Source organism: Podarcis gaigeae, assembly GCF_964106915.1.
Source record: "Podarcis gaigeae genome assembly, chromosome: 6".
NCBI lineage: Eukaryota > Metazoa > Chordata > Lepidosauria > Squamata > Lacertidae > Podarcis > Podarcis gaigeae.
This window is the reverse complement of record NC_139682.1, coordinates 33,217,511-33,242,697: the sequence shown is the minus strand read 5'-3', so window position 1 is coordinate 33,242,697 and position 25,187 is coordinate 33,217,511. Positions and strand designations below refer to the sequence as shown.

General features: G+C 43.6%; 1 protein-coding gene across 2 annotated transcripts; it reads right to left on the bottom strand.

Annotated features, from left to right (window-relative positions):
- Positions 1-1,261: 1,261 nt before the first annotated feature.
- On the bottom strand, positions 1,262-24,912 carry SYT2 (synaptotagmin 2). Of its 2 annotated transcripts, none has more exons than XM_083746609.1 (8): positions 24,681-24,912; positions 23,321-23,481; positions 16,512-16,640; positions 14,989-15,156; positions 14,549-14,716; positions 12,626-12,743; positions 11,520-11,653; positions 1,262-8,942 (listed from the first exon to the last, which is right to left on the bottom strand). In XM_083746609.1, the coding sequence occupies exons 1-8, from the start codon at positions 24,889-24,891 to the stop codon at positions 8,736-8,738; spliced, it is 1,296 nt and encodes a 431-aa protein (XP_083602735.1). In that variant the 5' UTR covers positions 24,892-24,912; the 3' UTR covers positions 1,262-8,735. The 2 variants fall into 2 exon arrangements, with proteins under 2 accessions (XP_083602735.1, XP_083602736.1); XM_083746610.1 differs by having other exon boundaries at positions 16,512-16,631.
- Positions 24,913-25,187: the final 275 nt, after the last annotated feature.

Sequence of the window (25,187 nt, the reverse complement as noted above, 5' to 3'; positions counted from 1 at the left end):
CTTGATGCAGTGGCCGAAAATAATGGCAACACGTGAAAGTCTCAATCAAACTGCATGAGGATCCAAGTGATGTAGATCCTATCATCCCTCTTAACTTAGCATTTGCTACATTTCCTTGCCATTGCAAATATGGACCAGAACAATATGAAGGGGCTGTTGAACTGTGATAAAGAGACATGTCACTGAAACAATGGCAGTATGCCACGTTTTTATATCTAATGGCTAACGTCGCAACCCCAGAGTGGGCCATGACTGGACCTAATAGTTCAGGGGTCTCTTTACCTTTACCTATGCCTTCCATACATGGGAGTTGAAATTGACTAAAACGTGGAAAGCCTTTGCTTGAGTTGAATGTTTGCCAACACATACTTTTTAGAAATGAATAGAACAGAAGCTACATTTTATGCCCTGTTGTGAGGATTTTCAATTATTTTGAAACTATTTTGTCATTAGATTAATGAAGTCTTCAGTGCCCCTCACCAGCCCCCCTCCCCATAACAATTAAAAGCTGCCTGCATATAGCAAATTAGCCATTGGGCAAAGGTCAGTCCTTTTCCCCTGGTAGTTTGGTCCATGGCCTTTTCAAAAATTGCTAATATGGGAAGAGCATTAATAGGATCTCCCCTGCAGTCTGCATTGGTACAGTGCAGAATTCTATAACAGTGGATGTAATAGATGGAATGACTCCCTACGAGCACTGCAATTGGAGAACAGCCTTGACCAAAGGCATCAAGGATTTTGAAGCACGAACTTGGGATGAAAGGGAGAAACGAGCTAAGAGGAAGGCACGTTTGGCAAATCCTCACCGCTATCAACTCCTACCCAGAAACCTATGTCCCCACTGTGGAAAGATGTGCAGATCCAAAATTGGCCTCCACAGTCGTCTATGGACACACTGTTAAGACCATATTCATGGAAGACAATCTTCTTCAGCTACAAGTGATTGCCAAAGAAGAAGAAGACAACACTGGATGTAATATATGAGATGACTCCATGAGAAAGGTATGATGCCTGACACTTAAATCACTGATTTGCCTGTTGGATGTTTTTACTGTGTAAGTTGTTTTGAAAATGCAAACAGGGACGGTTCTCCCCTCACTATCCACTGATTTCTTTTGAACATGGGATCTCTGCCAAAATTCCCTCTTCTATAAAGGGACTTTGTCCTCCAGCTGAGTCTCTCTTAATTCTGAGATCCAATAAGTATTCCTATTAAGAAAAATGCACTTATGTAAATAACAGGAAAACAGAGAACGGCTGGGTCTTTCAGCTAGTTTCTTTAATAAGGAGACGCATATCATTACAAAATAACAATTTAACAATAGAGACAGAAACGGTCCACATGAGGACAGGAAAGGGAGCATTAAAAGCAGCTTCCTGCAGAGAGGGTTGAGGGTGGGGGTTGGAGGTCAGTGCTGCAGAGCTCAGGCTGCACCAGAAATGGTGGGAATGAAGTGGGGCCAAGAAATGAGTTGGTTCAGGACGTTTGTATGTGACAGAGGGCCTGGCTGGAAGAGGAGGCAAAGGAAGCAAACGCCTTGTCTCAGAATATCAAAGGTCTGAAGCCTTTCTCTAGCCTTTTTTGGGTGTGTGGGTGTGTATCACCTAGGCCACCTCTTGAGTTTATGTTCTGTATATCTGCCACCCCTCAAATGGACTTGCCAACTTTTCAAACTGTTCCTTGAAGTGCTGCCTTTAACAATCCCACTTTGCCACATTGCGCTATACACCTGCATGAAGGATAGGAGCAGATTTTAGCAGCCTGCTGTGACCTGGGTCATCATGTTCAAATCTGTACTCCATCCATTCATAACGTTCCTGCTACCTGCTGCTTTTTTGATGTCATCCTGCAGTTTTATAGTGCTGGTGATAAGCTGAGATAAAGCCCAGTTCGCACTATGTTGTTGTTTTTTTGCCAAGCTCATTGACACACGCCTCATGGAGTGGTGCTATGGCCAGAAAACTTGGATCAACAATCGCTTGGAACAGAGGCTTTTTCAAAAAATAGTCCTATAATTCCTTTCAGAACTGGGTGTTACAGAAGTAGACAAAAGGGCCCCAGCAATCTCATCGCTTGAGGATGCCACCATTTTCCTTTTTTCCCACAGACAGCCCCTTGTTCAGACAAAAGCTCACTGGCAGTGAACACACAATGGGAAATGCTTGACCCCAGATAAGATTCCTGTGAAGCCCTGCCATGTATCGATGGGCCATGTTCAGACTTTTAACTGCATGTTGGGGGTTCACAGCCAATGCAGGTGTGCCCCTTCCTGTTCTGCTAAACATGCATTCAAAGAAGATGTGAGAGTTTTGCCTAAACAGGGTCGCTGTCTGGCCTAGCTCGAAATAAACTATCCCACTTCCTATTCTCCTCCCCAAGGTGAGCACTACTCCCTTTGAATCCTTCCCATCCACTACCCAAAACTTCCTCTGGGCATGGTGTCATCCAGCCATTACTGGACTACAGCTCAAGGTGGCTGAGACTGATGGAGTTGGGAGTCTGAAAACACCCAGAGGGTGCTCCTGCTCTAGATGAACACATCATGCTGATACAGGAACTATAGACCTTCCCCATGCCTGCCCACTGCTCCAATTGTGGTTTTAAAAACTCCAATTGTGGTGTTTAAGAAAAATTATTGGCTTATCTGGTAGCAGTTGAGGTGGCTAAGAACCATTGAAATTTCCCATAATGCTATGTTGGGTGTTCCAGGGCATCATGGGAAAGTATTAACAGTGGTCTTCCCAGATCCATCCACTGCCACCGGATAAGCCTTCAACTGGGGAAGATGGGTGGACAAGAGGGTTAATAGAGACACCAGCACTGATGTGATCTGCCAGGGTGTTTTGATCCCTGAATTGCTGCCTCAAATGCTGAAGCTAATCCTGACTGTTGAGCAAGAAAGACCGCCAGAACGATGTTATTCGCAGCCAGTGTCGAAAGGCCTATACTTGACGGCTTTCCTTCAGAGCTCCAACCCAAAGTGAAGCCACAGCCTCCAAGTTGGGTCTCTGTCATGCACAAACGTCCCCAGGAATAACGTAAGACATGGACAGCACGATAGACAAAGACAGAGGCGGGGAAACATTAGCGAGGGAGAGGAGAGACTGGGGATCACCTGTCAGCCAATCCCAGTTTCAGGATCCTGGCAGCCTGTGATCTAATATGGCTTCTAAATTTGCTTCAACAGTGAAATGCTTCAGCACGACACAGAACATTGAAGCGGCAATGTTGCTGCTACTAGGACATGGTAAAAATGCAACAAGTTACAGTTTTGTAAATATAGATTACAACACACTGATGAAATCCACTGCCATATTGTTGGTGTTGTATCCCCCACCCCACCCCATACAATGCTTCTATATTTTTTTTTAAATGGATCAGGCATGCTTTGTTGCTTTTTTTATTAAAAAAATTATTACTTTTTATTGAAAATAAACTTACATTGTTACAACCACTCTCTCTCATTTATTTTTTTACAGTCCCCTCCCCCCATCTTATTAGGTAAAATAAATTCATTCACACCACATTTTAAAAATAACTCTGTAGCCTGACTGTATTCTAGAAAATGGGCAATGACACACATGGTCTATGGGTTCTGCTCATTGCATGCTGCTGCTACTTACATACTGGCTAGGCATCATGCATTGCTTACAAGAGGGTTTCATTTATGTTAATAGATCTCTATATCATTTTATATATAAGTACACACAAATGATGGGATTAGGATGAGGCTCAGATGGCTTGAGTTGGTTCACTTTTTCTCCCCTTTTATAGAAAAAGAAATTAAAACCAAAATACATTTTATATTGTGTATTAAAGTTACAGCTCCCCCATTTTAAACTGTATAAGTTGGAGACACCATTCATTAATGGCTGTGTGTTCTGACCTGGTTCTTAGTGCTAATATTTCCACATCATTGGTTTCAAAGAGGACACCCTGGATCGTTTATCAGCAGGAGAAGATTAACAGAACTGGGTTTGTGTGGCGATGTTGCCATTTTGCAGTGCAGTCTGATTCTTTTTGCTCGCAAAAATTCAAATTCTTCAAACATATTTGTTCTAATTCAGTAAGATTAATCTATGCCCATAACCACTATTGATATGGAGGCATCTTCAATGCAATGCTCACCTGAGCCCTCACAAACTGTCTACATGCCTCTTGAAATATCAATAGATATATGCATCCACATGCACAGTATCTTATTATGAGGCTATAGATTACTTTGTATCTTACTGCCTTCTGTTTACATAGACATCACCTTTATAGCCACATGTGAATTGGCAATATAAATGTTAACTCAAGGTAAATTTAAGCTATGAGCTGGATCCAGACTTCCCACAAGCAGAATTCCATTCCAGACTGCAGGAGGCCAGGAAGACTTCATCCTGAAAAGCTCTTCCAGAGGACATGGAAGATGGGGAATGGTGAAAGTTGCCCCAATTCCTTTCAGCAAGAGCCTCTGCTGGATTCCAGTCCTTTCCATTCACAAAAAGGCAGCTCTCTATCCAACCTTATGAATTTTGCAGCCATTGCATGATTGTCAATGAGGCAATTTGGAGTGCCACATAGATTCTGCCACCCACACCCACACGCACCCCTTTCTTTAGTGTGAATTAAGAACCGGTAAGCCTCAAGTGACACTGCTTAGAAGCATGAATTGCCAATCCAGGGAAGGAAGTGACGTTTGTAAGCTTTACATAACACATCACACAGTTGCAAATCAACAAAATTTATATTATGGTATATATTTGTTTGCACCATAATAAATGTATTGGGCTTTAAAGGTGAAACAAGACTCTTTGCTGCTCTCCTTGCAACAGACTTAACAGGGCTTCTGCACTAGAAACAGTTATAAATGTTAGTATTTTGCAGATCAAAGCAAAGTAATCCCACCAAACGATGGTGGATCTGGGAGAGAACTGGCGTCAGGTTCTACAGCTGTAGGTAAGAGGCGGCAAAAGAAGCATAACCTGGGAAGATAATCAGCACTGTAATTCACTGTAACAAAATAATACAAATTGGTTTGGCAGCCTTTATCCAAATGTATAGATGCCTGCAGTGACTAGGAACTGTACACAAAGACTGGCACACTGGCACAAATGCGCGCGCACCCATAGATTCCAGTGCTCACCCACTATTTAAGAAAGCAGGACATTGCAGAACCTCATGAGAATCTGTGCGGGATGAAGAGCTCATTATTCCATCATGCTTACAACCTGCAAAGGCACCTTTTGATTTTGTGGACAGAAACATGTGATCCTTCCCTCTGCTATTGGGACTTCCTGGCACTACAGTGGTGCTGTTGCGATCGCATCTGATTAGGGATGGTGCCATGTCTAGGTTAAGAAGAAGAATCTCATGGACAGATTCAGAACTCCACAAGGACATCCTTCTGCAAGGATGCCTTAAAACCCTATCTTTGCCAGTGGCAGCATTAAAAGCTAAGAGAGGCACAAATTTTATCTACCCTTAATCGGGAACAAATTTAATGTACCCTTTAGTGGGGATGGACATATTTGTTTATGTTTTTTTTAAAAAAAGAACAAACCAGTACCAAAGCTATCTTTTCAGAGATGCTGCAGTGATCTTTTTTTCTGATTAAGCATAGGCACTATTGCATATGGTCCTGCAGGTCTGATTAATAAATAAACCCAGGTCTCACTTCATGGGGCTTAGGAGCACAAGCCACAGGTGGTGATACCATGGTAGCAATGTGCAGAGTGGACAGGGCTGCAATTGTAGCTTTTTAGGTTTGATTAATCCAAGAAGGAAACTTGCAGGGAAGCATGCTGAAGACCTTTAAAGAGTCCCTCCCATTTCTTTTCTTCATATTTCTAGAGCATTTTTAAGCAGCTGGTGATGGCTCTCCCTTTCCATCTCTGTAGTAAAGTTGGTGAGGAAGGAAAAAGAAGCAGAGCCAAGGCCCAAAGTGCATTAACATCAAGGTATTTACTCACCCCTACAACCAAAGTGGTTTAATTCTGTCTGTACATGAATGATCCTGGGATTACTCTGCTTGCAATGGCCCATTTGGGCAATAACAACCTATTTCTAAGGGCTAGTTTCTGGGCTGTACCATTTGAGTTTGAAAGGGGAAGATCACACAATGGAATGCTCCTCCGTACAAACAAACCAACAAAGGAGATGCCTTCTGTCATGCTAGTTTTCTACACGGCAGGATTCTTGTTTCATTTTTATATATGGAGGAACATTCAGTTCTCATCTGTGGGCAGGAATGGCACAAAACAGAGAGACGGCTATTGCCGCCCAGCTAGACCTGAGGCCTAATCCTAGCTAGCTGAGAAACGAAGAATTCAAAGAACCCTACAACCCATGGGAGGTCAGCATACAACACCCAAGAACCCTATGCTTTGCCTGCATTAGCCAAGCTCAGAGTTCCTTACAGGTGGCTGACAGGCAGCTGAGAACCTTAAAGCCAATATTGGTACTTAAGTCTTGCCTTGGTGGCCAGAATAGGAAGGGAGACATTATTGCCACAGAGGCTGCTGAAGCACAAGGACTGCCTTATTCTTCATGCTCAGAACTTCACCAGTGCGCTCTCTCTCTCTGTCTGTCTATTCCTACAAACACAAAAGTATAAGTCACTATTTTAAAATGATCATGGTAAGCAGGACTGATTTGGTCCAAGCTAAGCCAATGAAGAAGCTTGCACAAGAGATCTTCCTTGGCTAAATATTTTGCCCTCACAGGACAGTTTTTTGAGGCCTTTTGCTCCCTGAATCTGCAACTTGTATAAAGCCTGAGCCTTGCTCAACCATCTTCTTGGCTAGAATCTGTTTTCCCCCTATCAGCACCAAAAGGTCCGAGGACCACCATGGTGACTAAATGGAACACAACCAAGGCAAACATAAAAGCATCAGGCCCACATTCACTGCTGGGAGTGGTGCCAGTGTCTACATCCTTCCTGCTCCAAAAACCTGAACAGAGAGTCAATACATCCAAGACCTTGGTATCTGGTGCAACAAATGAAACAGGCAGGCCCTTCAGGGATCAGTGCAAACACTAGGTAGCAAAGATAATATGGCTTATCCCTCTGGGATCAGCAAAGAAACCATAAATGTTTTTGGCAGCCGGACAATATTATATAGAACAGGAGATGCTGCTGCCTTTGGTGCATCTTTGGTCCTTAGGTTGGAATGGATTCGCTTTCCCTCTAAACTCGAACATGCACAATGCTCCCTCTACTAGCCAAGAGCGACGATGCAGGGGTGGGGGGTGGGGGAGAAGGCTCCCAGCCAAAAACTGCTTCAACTCTCCTAATTGAGAAATTAGATAAATTAATCTAAGATCAATACATCATTCTGTAGGCCTTTGGGCAAATCTGCTTGTCCTACCTGCTCTTCCCATCTATCAGATCATCAGAGCATTAGAAAAAACACAGGTACTTCCCATACGCCTTTGGCTGAAAAAAATCCTTAAGATGTTAAGAATGTAGGAAACTGTCTTATACTGAGTCAGGCCACCTATCTCAGTGCTGTCTACTCGGATGGGCAGCGGCTCTCCAGACAGAGGACATTCCCAGTGATACTTGAGGGCACAATGGGTGGAACCTGGGATCTTTTTGCATACAATGCACGTGCCTTACCACTGACATATGGACGCAAATTAACCTTCCAGCTAAATATCTCTACATCTCTTCAGATTTAGGTTGCTGTGTCCACAAAAGAGAGATGGCAGTGCAAGGCAGGATGAGAACTGTATGCAAACCAACCCAGGGCTGCCGTTTTCTTCAGGTCTCAAAGCTGCACTGAAGTTCTTGCTACGGTTTTCCGCTATGCACCCAGTTTAACACCGCTATCTAGAAGTTGACTTACCTGCAGGGCTGGGCCTTCTAATTTCCACATGGTAAGGCTACTAGCATAAATATCCCGTGGTGCTGTCCTTCAAAAACAAAGTGTGTTTTATGCTCTGCCCTGCACTTAAGACAGAAGAGTGGCAACTCGCAAGTGCATTTATTGCACTCCAATAATCTCCTAGTACCACTCCACTGTTCTACTCAAGAACTGAAAACTATAAGGGAGCAGAAGACCGACTGCATTACCTAGATAATACAGGGCAATTAGCATTAGGTAATTTGTATGCTCAAAACCACACTCCCCTCACCAAAGAGACTTAAGCCACCAGCTATCCACATAATCAGGGATGTTCCAGTGCCAGAATTGCTCCTTGTCCTCTCTGCTAGGTGGCCGATGGCTGAAGGCCACCAATCTCGAAGTGTGAGGATGCTCGTATGGTTCCCAAGAGCACCACTTCGTGCACCTTGCTGTCTTCCAAAGCAAGCACAGTGTATCTGGTCAACTCACATTGTCAGGCTCTGGTATCATCCAAGCACGGTATTCAAAGGTCCAATTTAAGGAAGAAGATCCCAAAGCGAGTAAAAGCAAAGCTTGCTTTGTGCTGCTATTCATGGTGGTCTTGGGGAGAAACCCAAGAACGAAGCTTGCTTTGCGCTCGAAGAGAACGACACAGAGAGACGATGGAACATGCAGCAGACAAAACTACTTTGAAGAATGCGAAAGGAACAGCTGTGTCTTTAAACCTTCCCCCTCTGGATGCTCTCGAGTTCATCCAGAATCCCTCTACAGCCATCAAAGAAAGGGTATTGCAGCTTAGAAAACAGAACGGAACAGAAACCAAACGTTGCCTAACTGAGGTATTGATAGCTCTGGATCACTTTGAATGTTCAGAAGGTGATGCTGGGGTATGGAGCTGCCTATTTGTTTTTCCCAAGAGCTGCATCCACCTCCTCTTCAGGCTTCAGGGAATGCCACTGGGCAATGGGACGGCGTGGGTTGGCCAGCATGTCAGACCAGTGCCTTAGCTCCGTGCCAGTGGATTTGTTGCCGACAAATACTTTGCCAATGGCTTCATTCTTCCCCAGCTTGTCATAATCCAGCACAGTAATCACAACTTGCACTTTCTGGATGGGAGGCAAAAAAGAGAAATTAGTATTATGGTATACTACTTCCGTTTGAAGTTCAGCAGGTGCTCAGTTGATCTTATTTTTTTAAAGGCTGGAAATGATAGTTGCTGGTTTGTTCCCACATGTCAGGCTTTAGGAGCAATGGGATTGTTCTGGGATTAATGGGCAAGGAGCAGCGGATCACAACAGGGTGACAATCTCATTGGGGGGGAAATCCTGATCAGAAATAGCATGTATTTTTGGTTGAACAAGAGCTTGCTGCAAAGATGAGATGATGCTCGCAAAATTTGATGCATGTGATTTGTATGTGACTAGGGCTGCAATGTTTAAATCACTGGATTGCTCAGATTGAATTTTTACAGTGCAATCTTATGCTTGCCTTCTCAGAAAGGAGGCAATGAGTTCAATGAAACCTGTTCCCAGGCAAGTGCTTATAGGACCGAAGCCTTAATCCACTCAAAAGAATTGTTTGTAACTGGAAATATTGATTTTAAAAACTCTCTTATATGAGGAAAAACCTCTAAAAAGTATCTGCTATGCCTGCATTATGTAAAAACAAAACAAGAAAGTACACTTATTCTGTCAAATTTTAACTGATAAATTTGATGGAAGCATGTACAATGGCTGCAATCCTATATACACTCATGTGGGACCAACTCCATGAGGCTTACATCCAAGTAGGCATACATAGCATTGCATTGTGAGCTACACCTGCAGCTTGAAGTGACCCAGACCAGGTTAAAAGCTTTAACAATGGATTCTGCAGAATGCTCCCTGGATGCAGCTACAGCGAGCTAGTTACTATGCATCATTTACACAAGTGATTATATGTTAATAGGACTCTACATCATTTTATGGATAAGTACACAGAAATTATGGGATTTGGACAAGGCTCGGATGGCTTGAGATGGTTCATTCTTTCCCCCCCCCCTTTGTAAAATCCCTAAACTCATTACTAGGCATTAACATCAAAGCATGCTATTTTAAACAGTTCAGGTGGGCAATGCTATCATAGAACAGCTATGTAATCTAATTCTGCTGTGTGTCTTACAGCTTTACTATCATTAGATCTGAAAGGGGGCCCTATGGATCAGGAATGGCCGACTTCTGTATTCACAAGAGCTATCCTATTCCCCTATCACTGGTTCAGCCACTGCAGAGTCGTCCCCCCAACACACACTACAATCCCTTCACAGATGGTTGGGCACCACAAAGCCACAAGAAATCCATCAAAGCAGTGGTGTACGGGCAACACAGCAAAAGATATTAAATCCAAAATCTCTCAGTGTCAAAACACCTTTAAAATCAAATCTTGGCTGAAATGTGGCTTGCAGGAAGACACAAAAACAGCTTGTGGGTTCAGTATGGTTCAGATGGCACCAGCTAAACAATCATCACCTAAACTGATGATAGAAGAAACAGAATCAGAATCAGGTAGGGATGTGGCGCAGGACTACAAGGACTGCCTGTCTCCATATAAACCCACTCGGACCCTGCAGTCACCATCTGAGGCCCTTCTTTGTGTGCCTCCTCCATGAGAGGTCCAGAGGGTGGCAACACAAGAGCAGGCCTTTTCTGCAGTGGCTCCCCATCTGTGGAATGCTCTTCTCAGAGAGATTCGCCTGGTGCCTTCATTACACACCTTTAGACACCAGGCAAAAACGTTCCTTTTTTAACCAGGACTTGGGCTAACTGACATCCAATACCCTTTTGAATATGTTGTGGAATTATTGGTTTGCTTTTGTTCTTTTTATTATATGTTTTGTTCTTTTTTTATGTTGTTAACCACCCTGAGGTTTATGGAGGACTTAATTTTGACACAAGCAAGAGGGCAGCTGTAGCTCATGCTTCCTTTATTCCATATAGTGTTTGGACCGAATGAGCAAAATGTGCACAACCGAGCTCTGGTTGGAGACACTGAAACTGCACTCTGGCAGGCTTCAGGTTGCTCTTTACAACATTGGTGTCCTATGATGGGAAACAATGAACTGAGTGCTGGTGCAGCAATTACGAGGGTTGAATGAGGGTGACGGAGACTTGGGTTCAAATCCTCATTCATCCATGAAGCTTGGGTGTCCTTGGGTGGGTTGCTATATCTCAGCCTCACTTATCACAAAGTGTTGCTGTGGGGATAAAAGGGGAAGGGGGAGGGGGAATCATCTATGATGCCCTTATCTCCTCAGAGGAAAAGGGGAGATATAAATGTAGTAAAGAAATAAAATAAGTGCAGTACAAAACATGTCCCTCATCAGAGAATGGTTGGACCAATCAGGCCTGGACTTGTTAAAAAAATGCCTAACTTAAATCAAATCTTTTACAGGATTCACCCTGTACAAAACTCACCAAGCTTTTTAAAGCTTATCCCTTGAGAACATTCCCCTTCCATTGCCAACAGGGAGGAAATGAGGCTAGACTATTCAGAGATTTGGCCCATGCACTTTGAGAGGCCAACATAAGATCCCATGATACAGGTAAGATGTCAGAGAACTTTATCAGCCCACGGATGAGCTCAGTGACCTGGGAGCCCTTTGCATGGCCCTCCCCCAAACTCCCTCAAGTGAGAAGCAGGTGAACCTGTATCTGCTCAAAGGGGATTTCAAAGCTGAACGACTCGTTGAAATAGGGATTCAGAGTCTTCTTCTTGACGGTGGTCTTCTTCTTCTTGAGCCTCTTGCCATTCTGCAGCAGATGGATCTTCACATAGGGATCTGAAAAGCAAGGCTAAGCAGTTCAGACTTCTCAGGCAGCTAACACACACTGAAAGGAAACCTCAAGGGGAAACAGCTAGGAATTAGCCATGGTGCACAGAGGAACAGGACAGACAGAGATGCCATTAACTTTTTGCTCCATAATCTGGAATTGTTGCTCATTTTGATGCATTTCCTGTGGATCCTCCTCCTCTTCCCAAAGAGTTCTTATCTCTTTTGTAAAAGCTCAAGATACCCACCAACTTGGGATAAGAGGCTTAGACAAATGCATGGAGCACAAGGCTACTAGCAATGATGGCTGCGCTCTACTTCCACCATGTGGAATCGCAAGTGGGGAAAGTGCTTTCCTCAGCTCAGGGGATGCTTGTGGGCTTCTCACAGGCATCTGGTTTGCCACTGGGAGAACAGGATGCTGGACTAGAGGAGCCTTTGGCCTGACCCAGCAGGTTTTCCTCACATCCTGGGGCAGCATAAGGCTGGTTCATGCTTCTCTAGTGGAATGGCTGACATCTCAAGATTGAAATGGCCACAGTCCTATGCAGGAAGCTGAAGAAAGCAACTTCCCATACAGTTGCAGGTATTTCAACTACACCAGTACAACTCTCCCTTTTGGGGTGGGTGGGTCAAGAAGCCATAGCTATAAATGGTCACAGCCATATGGGAAGTTGGTGTCACTCAGACTTAAGCAATGTGAGGCCAAGGGACCCCCCCCCCCAAAAAAAAAAACGAACTCTGAGACCTTAGGGTGAAGGGCAGGTTAAAAAAAAACCAAATCAAAATAAAGTAATTAAGAGGAATAATATAGAGAAAGAGGAAGAAGCAGCATTTTGGCAGGTGTGGGTTATACCTTCATATTACAAAGCAATGAAAGTAATAACTACTTTATGCCTCATTGTGCAAAAATGCCCAGCAAATCCTTTGGTCCTGGCTCTGAGGTGCCATCTGGTGGGCATGAAGGTGTTCTGCACTCACCTGAAAGTCCTCCGACATCCATCTTTTTCAAGTTCTTGGCCTCCAGGATGCAGACAGTGAGTTTCCCGGCAGTGGGAACATATCGTAACGAGATACAGATGTCTCCCAGTTTCTCTGGCTGTCAAGGGAAACAGGGAGAGCAATGAAATCTGGACTTCTACTCAGCGCCAATAAAAGCTCAGAGTCCTAAGGCGGAAGTCATGGCATAACGCAACTGCCCTGTTCACACTGTGCTGTGAAGGTGCTGCCCCTTCTCACCGTCTAGCAGACAAATAATTTGAATGTTGCCCTGTCACTGCAACTATGGCCACCATCGCCGCCTCCAGCCAGGAAAGCAAAGGACCTGGCGTCAGGAGCAGGAGAAGCATCTGACACCTTCCTTATGTTGTCTGTCACATGCTGAAGATGCACCTCTTTATCCTGGCCTTTGACATTTGAGATGCCATATTTTTCGCCCTATAGGACGCACTTTTCCCCCTCCAAAAATGAAGGGGAAATCTGTGTGCGTCCTATGGGGCGAATACCAGCTTTCGCTGAAGCTTGGAGAGTGAGAGGGGTCGGTGTGCACCGACCCCTCTCGCTCTCCAGGCTTCAGGAAGCTATCAGCAAGCCTGGGGAGCCTGCGGGAGTTCCCTGCGCTTCGGGCAGACATCGACCAGCCCCACAAGCTCGGGGGACAGCGGGGAGGCGGAGCGCCACCATACCGCTGTTCCCTGACCTGGTTTGGTTTCCCCGGGGAAATAAAGGGGGGGGGGGAGTCTTTAATTCCCCCCCAAAAAACTAGGTGCGTCCTATGGGACGAAAAATACGGTATATACTTTAAGGACCATCCTATTCTCTTGACCGTAATTTGTTTTTAACTTATTTAAATATTGCATTTATAAATTGCTGTAACCCACCCTGGGACTTTATGGTGAAGGGTGGGTGAAAATTGAATAAATAACAGCGAGATTATTCCATATTTTGATACGCTTATACACAGGCATTAATACTAAAACCAGAGGAACAGCGGACAATACATTCAAAGTACAATGAGCTGTCTTTATGCATTTTTAGTTATTATTACATTTATAGCTCCCCGTTCCTTCAAGGGGTCAAGGTGACGTATAAATTTATTACCTTCTCTATGTTATCTTCACAGCAACCCTGTGAGGTAGGTTAGTCTGAGAGATAGCGACTGGCTCAAAATCACCCAGAGGGTTCCTGACTGAGTGAGCCTCCCCTGGTCTTACAGGTCCTAGTCCAACACACTAACCTCTATACCACGCGGGCTGGATGCACAGCTCCAGTCTAAGGCAGGAGGTATAACAAGTTCCTCCACCCCTCGGAAATCATTGAGGTGAGAAACCCCATAATGATGTTAAGATTTATTTCCTGAAAAGTAATAAATAGCCAATTTTGGACTCAACATTGTTTATATGTAGTTAGGGTTTAGGGATTTCCCACCACCACACACCAATATGCATCACTTTTGACTTATCAATGTTACATTTTTTAATCCAAGACCTTATTCTTCCACCTAGGCAGCAGAGAACTTGGTTTTTAGACTTGACCAATCAGTTTCCATTCCTTTGGTACTGACAAGAGGCAAATGATCTTCCACAAAGACCACTTAGTAGCAGAAGGCTGAGGTGCAGAGATGCTCTGCTGAGAGACTGAGGGTTTCCTTAAAGAAGGCAGCTCAGCCCAGCAAGAACCTAAGCCTTCTAAATCTGCATTTCTCCAATGCCAACTTCCTACCAAAGACCTCAGGAACCTTAGCAAAATTCACCTTCTGTGTGGGGCTCCTTCATACAGTGCTAAGTATCAGTACCCACATTTGCACAGCTGAGGTAAAAAAAAAGCAGTAAGGTAATTGAAAAAAAACAGCAGCAAAAGGCAATGAAAGAAAAAAAGATGCTTCCACTTCCACCAGCTCCTTACCTCCTCTTTTTCTGCACTCTCCAGATCCCTCCATTCTTCAATGGGCTGTCCCAGGTCCACCGTGTTCATGGGCACCTTGACTTCTCCAATGATGTCATGTTTGGAGAAACGGTCAAAGTCATAGATAGCCATCACCAGTGTCTTGCCACCCAGTTCCTGATATGGAATCTGTTACACAGAACAGAAAACTGTGGTTCAATAACTGCTTTGGCACCCGGAACAAACTCTCTTAAGAGGCTGTTGGAATAATCTTGCCCAATAATACATTTTGTTTCAATTGCCAGGAATTATTTTTTTCCCATTTTTCTCCGAGTGACACTGGGTATTGCTCCCTGCAGTACTTCTTTCTTTCTTTCTGGGGGCTACCACAAATATGTCAGTGTTCTAGCTGTGTGCAATATATCCTCTGCAGAGGACGCCTAGGCCAACAGAAGTCTTACCTTGAAGACAAAGGTCTCATTGTAGGTTGGATTAAGGGTCTTCTTTTGCACTTTGGTCTCAAACTTCTTCTTCTTGTCAGGAAGCAGGAAGACTTTGACGTAAGGGTCAGATGTGCCCCCCATGTCCAGTGCTGGGAGCTCAGCTGCTTGGAGGATCCCTACTGTGAGCTGTCAGGGAAAAATAGGTCTTAGGAAACGAAATGGCTTTGCAAGACCACATGCCAAACAGCACAATGCATAACGAAGGAAATTGACCTCAGAACTAATATGAACTACCACCTTCCTTCTGCTCTTGCTAGATGCCCTACGTTGTCCTACTCTTTTGTGTTACACTCACAGGTGTTATTCTTCACTTAGCCTAGCAATACCATATTATTTAGTTTAGTTTATTGCTATGATATATAACAGACATAACTGTACAGTGTAAACCACCCTAGGAAGAAGGGCAGTATAGTAATTTAATAAATGAAATAATGATGAAGAATGAAAAGCAGCAACTAACCATGTGTTGCTTTTTCCTTATGCTTGCAATAAATACGGACACTACCCTTCTGTAACATTAAAACAAACCATGATTCAGCCCAAACAAGCAGTCTCTGGGAGAGATCTCAGCCAGTCCTTATGGCTGTTTTGCTGCTCTACCAAACTGAGCCAAGCCATGATTTCACTTCAGCCTTGCCAGATAAACCATGAGCTGCAAACCACAGGGCAAACTTCGGTTAAAGCTCATTATTTGTTGAGAAACCAAAACTGCAAGCCAGGCTTGGATAAGATGCTAAGCCAAACCACGGCTTTGACCAGTGCACCAGCAAAACAACCAGAGGAGCCAAGCAACTTCAGTCATTTTTCTGGAGCTTACACATTTTGTCATGCTAAGCCATTATGTTTGGCTTAGCACCATGCACAAACTGGGCCTATAAATCCACTGGCCACTATGTCATGCCCATGAAGCTGATTATCTCATTGACCATCAAGAGATAGCCATTCACATTACTTCTTACAAATAAAAGTATACTGGGAAAGTACCATTATTCCATCACCTGGTTTGTAAAAGAAAAGGAGCATAAAATTGCATGCCTCTATTTTTAAAGGAAAAGCAGTGTGTGGAGAGAGAATTTGGAATGGGAGAAGGGGATGTTTAATCTTTTCCTAACCTCAACTTCCCTGCTCCAAATAACTCTTCCTTCACACACACAAGCTCCTTCACCTGGTACATTTGTGAGGGTAAAAATCAGCTTTAGGGGGGTCTGTAGTGGAAAAGCTGTGGGCAGGGAAAGAGCAAAGCTTCTCTTTCACATGTACTGCTTCTCAACGATACTGCCATCTCGCTGAAGCTGCTTTCCCTCAAAATCAAAATGGCACTGAGGCTCTCTGACATGTGTTGCTAAATAACACACAGCTACCAACTGTGTTAACTGCTTCTGCTATCATTGCTCTCCCTCTGGGTGACATCTCTCCAACAGCTTTGGGTGCATAGCCTTTCCCCTTCTCTCTCGCCCCACCTATTCATTTGGGTGCCTTACCTGGTTAGCCTGGAAGTCATAGTCTAGGGAGAACTGCAGCTTGCCCAGGTTCTCTGGTTCCTTCTCCTCTTCCTGTTCCCCCTCTCCTTCCCCTTCTTCTTCATCATCATCGTCATCATCCTGTTTGTCCTGGAAGAGAAGCAATACCATAATGTTTTGCACAGGAATACCATGCACTGAGAACCTAGTTCCCCTTCACACATGCGTATCCTTTCTCCCATACCTTGCCTAAGCACTCAAATGCATGTACATAATCTATAAAGCGTTACTTCAGGAGTAGGAAAAGGAGAGTTGGCGAAAGGGGAGCCTAAGGTTCCTTAACAGTATTTTGGGTCTCTCTGACTTCAATCATCCCCACACAGACAGGGCACATGTGTATTCCAGTCACGACAAAGAGTTAAAAATTTCTAGATACCCTAAATGACGGAATCATTGAAAAGTTGGGTTGAGGGGTGGCGGTCCTGGAGGTAATCTTAAGTGGTGCCCAGGACCTGGTACAAGGTAAGGGTTGTTGGACCAGATAGTGACAGTAACTGTAGTGGTGAAAAAGTCAACATATATGTCAGTGGGCAAAGTCCAACTTTGAAGGAGGAAATTCCCCCAAAAATGAGGGGATTGGTAAAAAGGGAAGTTGAAAGGGAAAGTCAAGAGGCGTCAAAACTATCTAAAATTCTTGGGGGTAGGGATTGTTCAAAACTAGAAGCTCAGCTAGACTGCATACAGATCAGGAAAGATGCCCCCGGAGCAAAGAGGAGGCCAGCAGAGTCAAGAAAGCTATCCAAAAAGGCTTCCTTCAGAAAATGATGGAAGCCTTCGCCAAAGGAAGAGAACAAAAAGGAACACGGATTTTGGCAAAAGAAACGAAGCCAGATGGTGGCCTGGTTCATATGTCACAATAAGGCAAACCATGGCTTAATGTGAAGGTGTGAACATGTCGAACTCACAACCACTTTCCTCCTCCCTGGTCCTTCTTGCTCCCTGCTGAGGTTTGGCATTATGTGGCACCTACAGTAGTGCCTATCCAGTAGCACCTGGATTTTGATGCATTTAATATTCCACTTTGTTAGTAATGGTCTTGTTCTGTTTTATGTGGTGTTTTTATTGCATATTTTTATTTAACTGTCTATTGCCTTAGAGGGATTGATGAATTAATCATCATAATCTACTACAGAGATTATAGGCCTGAGGCCATCCAAATGTTGATGAACTCACATCAATCCCAGACAATGGTCAGGGATGAGAGATGAGAGTCCCGCTTTATCTGGAGAGCCACAGGTCTCCTATCCCTGGTCTACTGGATAGCAGATTTAGTGAAAGGAAGAGACAGAACCCACGGCTCAGTTAAGACTATTGTTAATTGCACTTTAAACTAACCCTGGGCTATTGTGGCCAGTGAAGTTTACTCTGGTTTGTAAACGGTTTCTGTTGTTTCTGTTGCAAATAAAAGTCTATTTTTTGGATGCCTGAAATTTCTTAGTGTTGATTTTTATTATTACATGCTGTATTTAATATTGATTTGCTTGTAAACTACCCAGTATATATATTGATAAGCTGCTACATAAATTTATCACCTCAGTAATTTTCTGCATAAATGCTGAATGCTCTGACTTTCAGAATATAAAGATTAGCTTTCTGGCAACTGTGTACTCTGAGAGATTTCAAGGAGAACAGTGTAAGCAATGGAACTGTTGTTATCTGGTTTGTGTACAAAGGGGACCAATCTATGGCAAGAGGATTATGGGAAGTGGGGTTGCCATGATGCAGCAAGGGAAGGAGCCTGGCTGTTCAGTAGCTTTAATGAGAGGGTGGCTGGTGCTCACTATGGGGTTGGTGCCTAGGAAATAAATCCAATGTTCTCTTTTTGTACCTTGCATAAAACAAATGGGACTGGAACACTCGCACATTTGTATGCATGCATACATACCCTCAATGTACATGTTATTCGTTCAAGCAATTCACATATTTAAAACGAAATACATTGATCTAACTTGGTCAAATGTACTGCATATTTTCAAACTAGTTCCTTCCCCACAAAATTCTTGCAAACACAATCAGGTCACCGATACATGCAAATTCATTCAGAGTTTCATTTCACCTTGTGGAGTTTATCCACACACTTTCTTGTCCCACTGCTTCCCCCCCCCCCCGACCTTTACTGCTTAATCAGAGCAAACTGCAATCAGGTTTTCCACATATTGCTGTTTGCTCCGATTTAAAGCTAAAGAGCAGTATTTCCCTGGGAAAGGAGTAAGGGGAAAACTGCTCAGCTCAGGCACAGGACAAACGGAAGTATGGACAAGTCTGTTGTCTTGACAGAGAAATTGATCTGCTAAGAAACTCATTTGATGATGCACATTATCCAACAATTAACACAAAACAGACTTTGCACTCAACCTCATTTACAACTGGGTAGATTTGCAGGAATTTAATGTCCCCTTAACCAAAATTTGTAAGAAAAAATTGTTTACCTTCCCCAGTATAAGTCCCATGTCACAATTAACTCCACCATCTTTACAAAGCCTGCGTAGAACTTTGAATTGTGTGTTAGTTAAACCCTCTTCCCTTGTCCCTTTAAGCCTAAAAGGGAAGCGACGTTTGCATCAGGACCTACCGTGAGTTGACATCCAGGTTAGTCAGATAAGATGGAGACAGAACAACACAGAAGGAGAGCAACGAGAGCACAGAGAAGGAAGAGAAGGGCATTATAGAGACAAAAACTGCACACATCATCAACAACACCTAGTGCTCCTGAGAAACCACAGACTCCACACCTTCAAAATGTATGCTATATGGGGGATTGGGTAATTACAATTTCAAGAAACCATTTTGGGGGTGGGGTGAAGGACTAACTACGCATTACATTAAGCTAGTTGCTTCAGTTTGAAAGAAAAGCATCTGTATGGGAAGCTGACTCAGATCATGTTCCTGATCCAAATTGGGACCATGCACCAATTTTCCACTGGAAGTCACACCCCTGGTTGTAATTTTCCACTGCAGGTCTTGTTTGCTGAAAATTGCATGGGCCCTCAAACTGGACTGGGAGCGTTTCCTTCAAAACAGAAGTTGCCATTCTGGGGTTGCTTCTTTTTAAAAAAACCTGCTGTGAATTTTGTCCCTTGTGACACCGCTGTATCTGCACTCATGTTCATTTTGCTTAGAAGGGTGCAAACAAGGTAATTTGCCACTGTGTGTTTTGAATCAGCCAATTTATTCTCCCCGCTTTATTGTAAATTGTCTCACAAAACTGAATGAAGGTAACTACTGGACCTGGATTTCTCTGGAACCTGAAAAGCACAGAAGTACATAGGGGAAAAGAGAAAGAAAGAGAGAAAGAGAAAACATGACTTTCTATGCACATTAGTAACTTAGGGACTGCATATTTGCCTCTGCTTCTAGAACAACAACAAAGAACAAAAAATAAAATGCAAAGAAAAGACACATAGCTGTTGTAATGATCCTGCTAAGAGGGTGCGGTCTAGTGCTTCCAGAGGCTTATAGACAGAAAAAGCTCCAATACTGTCTGTTGCTATTGGCATTCATCCTCTGTTTGAAGCAGAAGATATACAGTCACTGGCCTGGTTTGCATCAACTATGTCTTAGCCCAAATATGGGAACTATTGTAGAGATCATTGACACTTTGCTCTTCCCCGGGCATTTTGCTGGTGCACCAGGACTCATGCTTTAACTATCTCCAGACTAATCATGAGTGGCAACCAAGGCTTGTCCTATGGCTTATGCCTCATGGTTCATTTGGGGAGCAGCAAAATAACCCAGGGAGGAGTGAAGCACTTGCACTCTCCTCTCCAGAAGACCATGCAATCACACTAACCCATGATTTGCCTTAGTGTGATGTGCAAACTAGGCCACTGAGTTCTGCACAACAGAGTTCAGTTCCCCCAGCACAATGACAGCTACACATTTGCGACTGGTGTAGCTCAGCTAGAAGATATGTAGGAAAATCTTATGTTGTACCCATTTAGTAAATGGCTCTTACTATGACCAGAGACTCGGGGCAGATTTCTGCATCGAACGCATTCCACAGAACTGTGCCTTTTTACGTTATCCTTACACAAGTTATCCTATTTGCTAGGGAAGCATTTTTCCAGAGGTTTTTATGTCTCAATTAACTGATGCATCTAGGCATTCCACATTAACATCTAATCTATCCTTCCTGTCTGAAAATCCTGAATACTGCAATTAATATTTGCTCAAACATTTGCTCAAGTTAATCAGCAATGGGAAACCCCAATTTAATAAAATCAGAGGATTACAGAATAGTTGAATTCCAGTGGTGGTGGTTGTGCTCAGGTGCTGCTTGTGGGTTTCCCACAGGCATCTGGTTGGCCAATGTAAGAACATGATGCTGGACGAGATGGGCCACTGGCGTGATCCAGCAGGCTCTGTTGCAATAGTTTCCCTAACTACCGAGTACAATCCCAGGATGGAGCATGCATGTATTAATAAGGTGGAAAGAACCACGCAAGTCCATCACCCCACCCCACCCTGGAATACACTTGGCTTTGCATTAGGCAATGTGGTTACACTAATGGCATGCCCATTAGTGGTTACACTGGGAAGTTACACAATAATGAAGCTAGCAGGGAAGGCATAGTTGCCTTGCCATGAGTAAGGAGCCTTAGAGCTGAGACTGACCGCTAGCCTTCCACGGTCAGAGGCAGTAATGCTCAGGAATACCAGTTGCTGGAAACCTCAGAAGAGAGCATGCTCTTGCCTCTGGGTGGCCACTGTGAGAACAGGCTGTTGGATCTGATGGACTCTTGGCTTAGATCCAATAGGCTCTTCTGGTGTTGTTAACCTAGCAAACATGTCCAGGTCATGTGGGAAGTGAGAGGGAGGGAAGTGACTGCTCTGTCCCATGTTCAGGATGCACATCCTCCTTCTGCGTATGATGTCCAGGAGCAAGAGGAGTCATTCAGCTTCCCATCATTCCTTTCAAATGTCTGAAGTGGGCTAGGTACCAGGCTAAAATGATGAATGTCAACCTTTCACTTGGGACTCTAAATGATGCACAAAACCACCAGATCACTTCTGTTAGGAAGGCAATTTATACCTGGTCAGGTTATTTCCATATCTATCCTAGTCCCCTGCCTGACAGCAGCTCTCCAGTGTCTCAGATATCTTTCTCATTGTCTGCTACCCAATCCTTTTTTTTAAGTGAACATGCTGGGGATCAAACCTGGGATGTTCTACATGCAAAGCATGCACACTCTTTTACTGAGCTATGTCCTTTCCATTATTCCAGACTGCCTAGTTGCAAGGAAGTGGGTGTTGTCTTAGTAATTTGTTATCTTGGTTTTGCATACATTTTCTGGGTCCTGCTACCAACAATGCTGAAATGCCTCAAGGAATTTAACTGTTTAGCCTTGGCCCAGCTTCCCTCATTTTCCAGTGTCTCTGGAAACACAACCAGTTAATGACATCCAAATCTTCCACTGTTGGATTTGGCAAGAGAAGTGACTCAAGGCAGAGAATCATGAGGAAAGCTTTGTGACATCTCTTCTCCACCCTCCCTTCATTACATGCAGAATCTCAGCACACAGCAGAAGGATCTGGATGACTAGGCACCTCTGGGCTGTGCTTCATTAAAGCACCTCATGCAAATGGCCTCATTAACAGAGAGAGAAAGAGTTCCAGCAATATGGGCTATAAAAGTCCCATTTCTGAGCCTGCTACCCAAGTTACCAAATCAAAAGTCTCCAATATGGGAGAAGAATTTAGTGCCCATAAAACCTTCCAAAGTTTCACAGGTTTGTCTATCTTTAACTGTTAATGGGATTTGCTGCTGAGTTAGTTTGATTGCTGCCAGCAAAGCAAACATTATAACCCTGAGCAGTAAGAAGCGGGGGAGGGGGAATTGGTGTGATGGTGGCATCAGGTGGGACACTGCACCAGACACTTTTATGAGCTGGGATTTAATGACTGTTTTGTACACATTACTTCCTGGGAGCAACACCCTTTCAGATCCTCTAGTGCATTTGTGGCCTTTAATATTTTTCATCTGCAGGTACTAGGCAAGAGAAGTCACCATTGCTGGTGGGAGAAAAGGTCTGTATTCCTACCTTCCATTGACTTCTAGTGCATTGCAGGCTGTAGATAAGGCTCACAGGAAAATCTACTACAAAATACTATAATGCTGATAGAACCATAATCTACTTAACTTCCCCCTTTTAAACAGAATATTATCCACTACTCTAAGTCTTGCGTAGCTTCCATTCATGTCCAGTAGGGTTTGCCCAACGGAACTTCCTAGAAAAGCTGGAATATACATTATAACTAAGGATCTGCCCATTAAAAACATACTCACATGAGAAGCATAATGCTTTTTCCTTTTTTTTTTTTTACCAGCCAGCATATGTATATTTTTTATGGACCAGAAAGGCTGGATATCTTGATCCTGAGTGTTCTCTAACAGCTACTGGTCTTCTGTTTGATGCAGGTAAGTTCTCGTAGCATTTACTTACCAAAGAGGAACTCTGTGAGCTTTACTTCTACACAGACAGGTTTTAGTGTTGGGTTGCAAACTACCCTGACTAAATATCAAGGCTTGCATTTTGATGGTCAATCTTTTATCTTAAGGCGGCTGCTGCTACAAGCAATGAAGGGCCAATTTCAAATCTCACTGCTGGCCCTACCTGGTTGGGGCTCTCATGCACTCCCTGCATAATAAAGAACTGAGCTCTTTGCTTGTACATCTGATTTTCATCCCGCCAAAAGCACAAGCAAGTCCTCACCGCATCATGCTAACTGCAGCATCATAACCGATCCTCTCCCAGGAGGTGTCATTTTACCTGGCCTTTCATGTCTTTCATGTTCATTGCGTTTTTCATCCCCTTTTTGTCCTTCTTGTTCTTCTTCTTCTTGCAGCAGCATTTCTTGCAGATGCAAAAGCAACAGGTGAGGATCAGCAGCCCAGCAACTACAGCAATGGCAATCAGGGCCCAAGGCGGCACTGAAAATACAAAACACTCTCATTGCACAGTTATAGCGGAATTTACTGGGATGGCTGAGTGCCTGAAATGCAAGCATAGGTCACACTACTCACAACCCAGGAAATGTATTTAGTTATTCCAAGGGTAATTAACATGTACCCTGATTGTTGCGTCCAGGGTTCCCACCAGCACCACTTCTAAAGTCACCTCCATTTTTATTTTATTTTTTTAAAAAAACATAAAACTAAAAGTAATAATTTACTATGCTTGCTGAAATGCACGACCTTTTGCTGCATGCTGACAGGCATTCCATTATTTAGATGCCATAACTTAAAAGACACCATCCCTACCTGCTGCACTTCTGACCATGGGTTTTCAGATGTTGACCTGAATACAGGGGCAGCCCTATGCAGCAATGACCATTCGTATCCTATGAAACTGCTATGTATACAACATTTCCTGTCAACAGTTCTGTTATAAGTCTCATCCTTCCAGGTGTCTTCTTAAAGGCGAAAAATCAATATGCTTTCCATTAAATATAGAGTGTATTTTCTCTTTTTTTTTCTAAAAACACAATTATTTTCTTAGTCTCTTTCCTTCTGCAAACCACACATATTTTTCAATAAAGCTCTTTTTTTAAAGCAGAAAACCATTCAGTAATGTTCCTGAATAAGGTTGACTAGGTCAGGGATGAGGAACTTGTGGTTCCCCAGATGCTGTTAAGACTCCAGTTCCCGTCATCTGCAGCCAACATGGTCAATGGTCATGAATGATAGGAACTGCAGTCCAACAATACCTAGAGCAAGTGTGGGGAACTGGATCTGGTCTGAGGGCCAGAACATCATCTCCTCAACCCCCAGTGGGCCAAACTTGACTTCTCCAACACCTGATGTTGCAATGACATCAGGTGCCCATTTTAACCCTTGTGTTCAGCCCACAAAGCACCTACAACATGGCAAAGCCTTAAAAACTTTGGTCTGTACCACAATGATGTCCTGAGTATACATCATTGTCATTTATCACACAAGTAGTTAATTGCCCACAAGTAGTCTTCTGTCAAGAGGGAATTCAGGCTTGGTGCCAGCCCAGCCCAGTCCAGTCCAGTCCAGCCCAGCCCAGCCCTTTGCATTCTACAAACAGGTTTAGAAACTGCAGTGATGGAGCAAGCAGAACATTTCTGCAGTCTCCAAAAAAGGGGCAGCATATGCAAGCTACTTACAGGGAATCTTGTTTATCTCGTTCATGAACTTTTCTTTAATCTTGGCAAAGACATCCTCCTGGCTCTCTACTGGGCCCGAAGGCTGTGTTGTGTTGTCCATTGACACTGCTGGTGCCACTATTGTGGTAGGGATATGGGGTGCCGCAGTGCCCGGGGTAACAGCTATGATGGGCTCCGGCTGGGGCTTCTTCTTGAAGAGGTTCCAAGTCATCTTGGCTACTCTTGAGGGTCACTGAAAAAATATAGGCACAATGATAGTTGCTCTACACTATTTGACAGAGTACTAAGAACGACACTGAGAAATAGCTTCTTACATATGATGAAGTAGGCATGGAAGCATTTGTTTATTTCAGCTCATTTTTTTTTAAAAAATAGATTATTAAAACTGCACTCTTATAACCTTATGAAGGCCCAATGCCTAATGAAGCATGTCAAAACAAGTGCTCCTTAATAATGAAGCAGCCAAACATGTTCCAACTCTGAATCTTCTTCACTAGCCACATATTT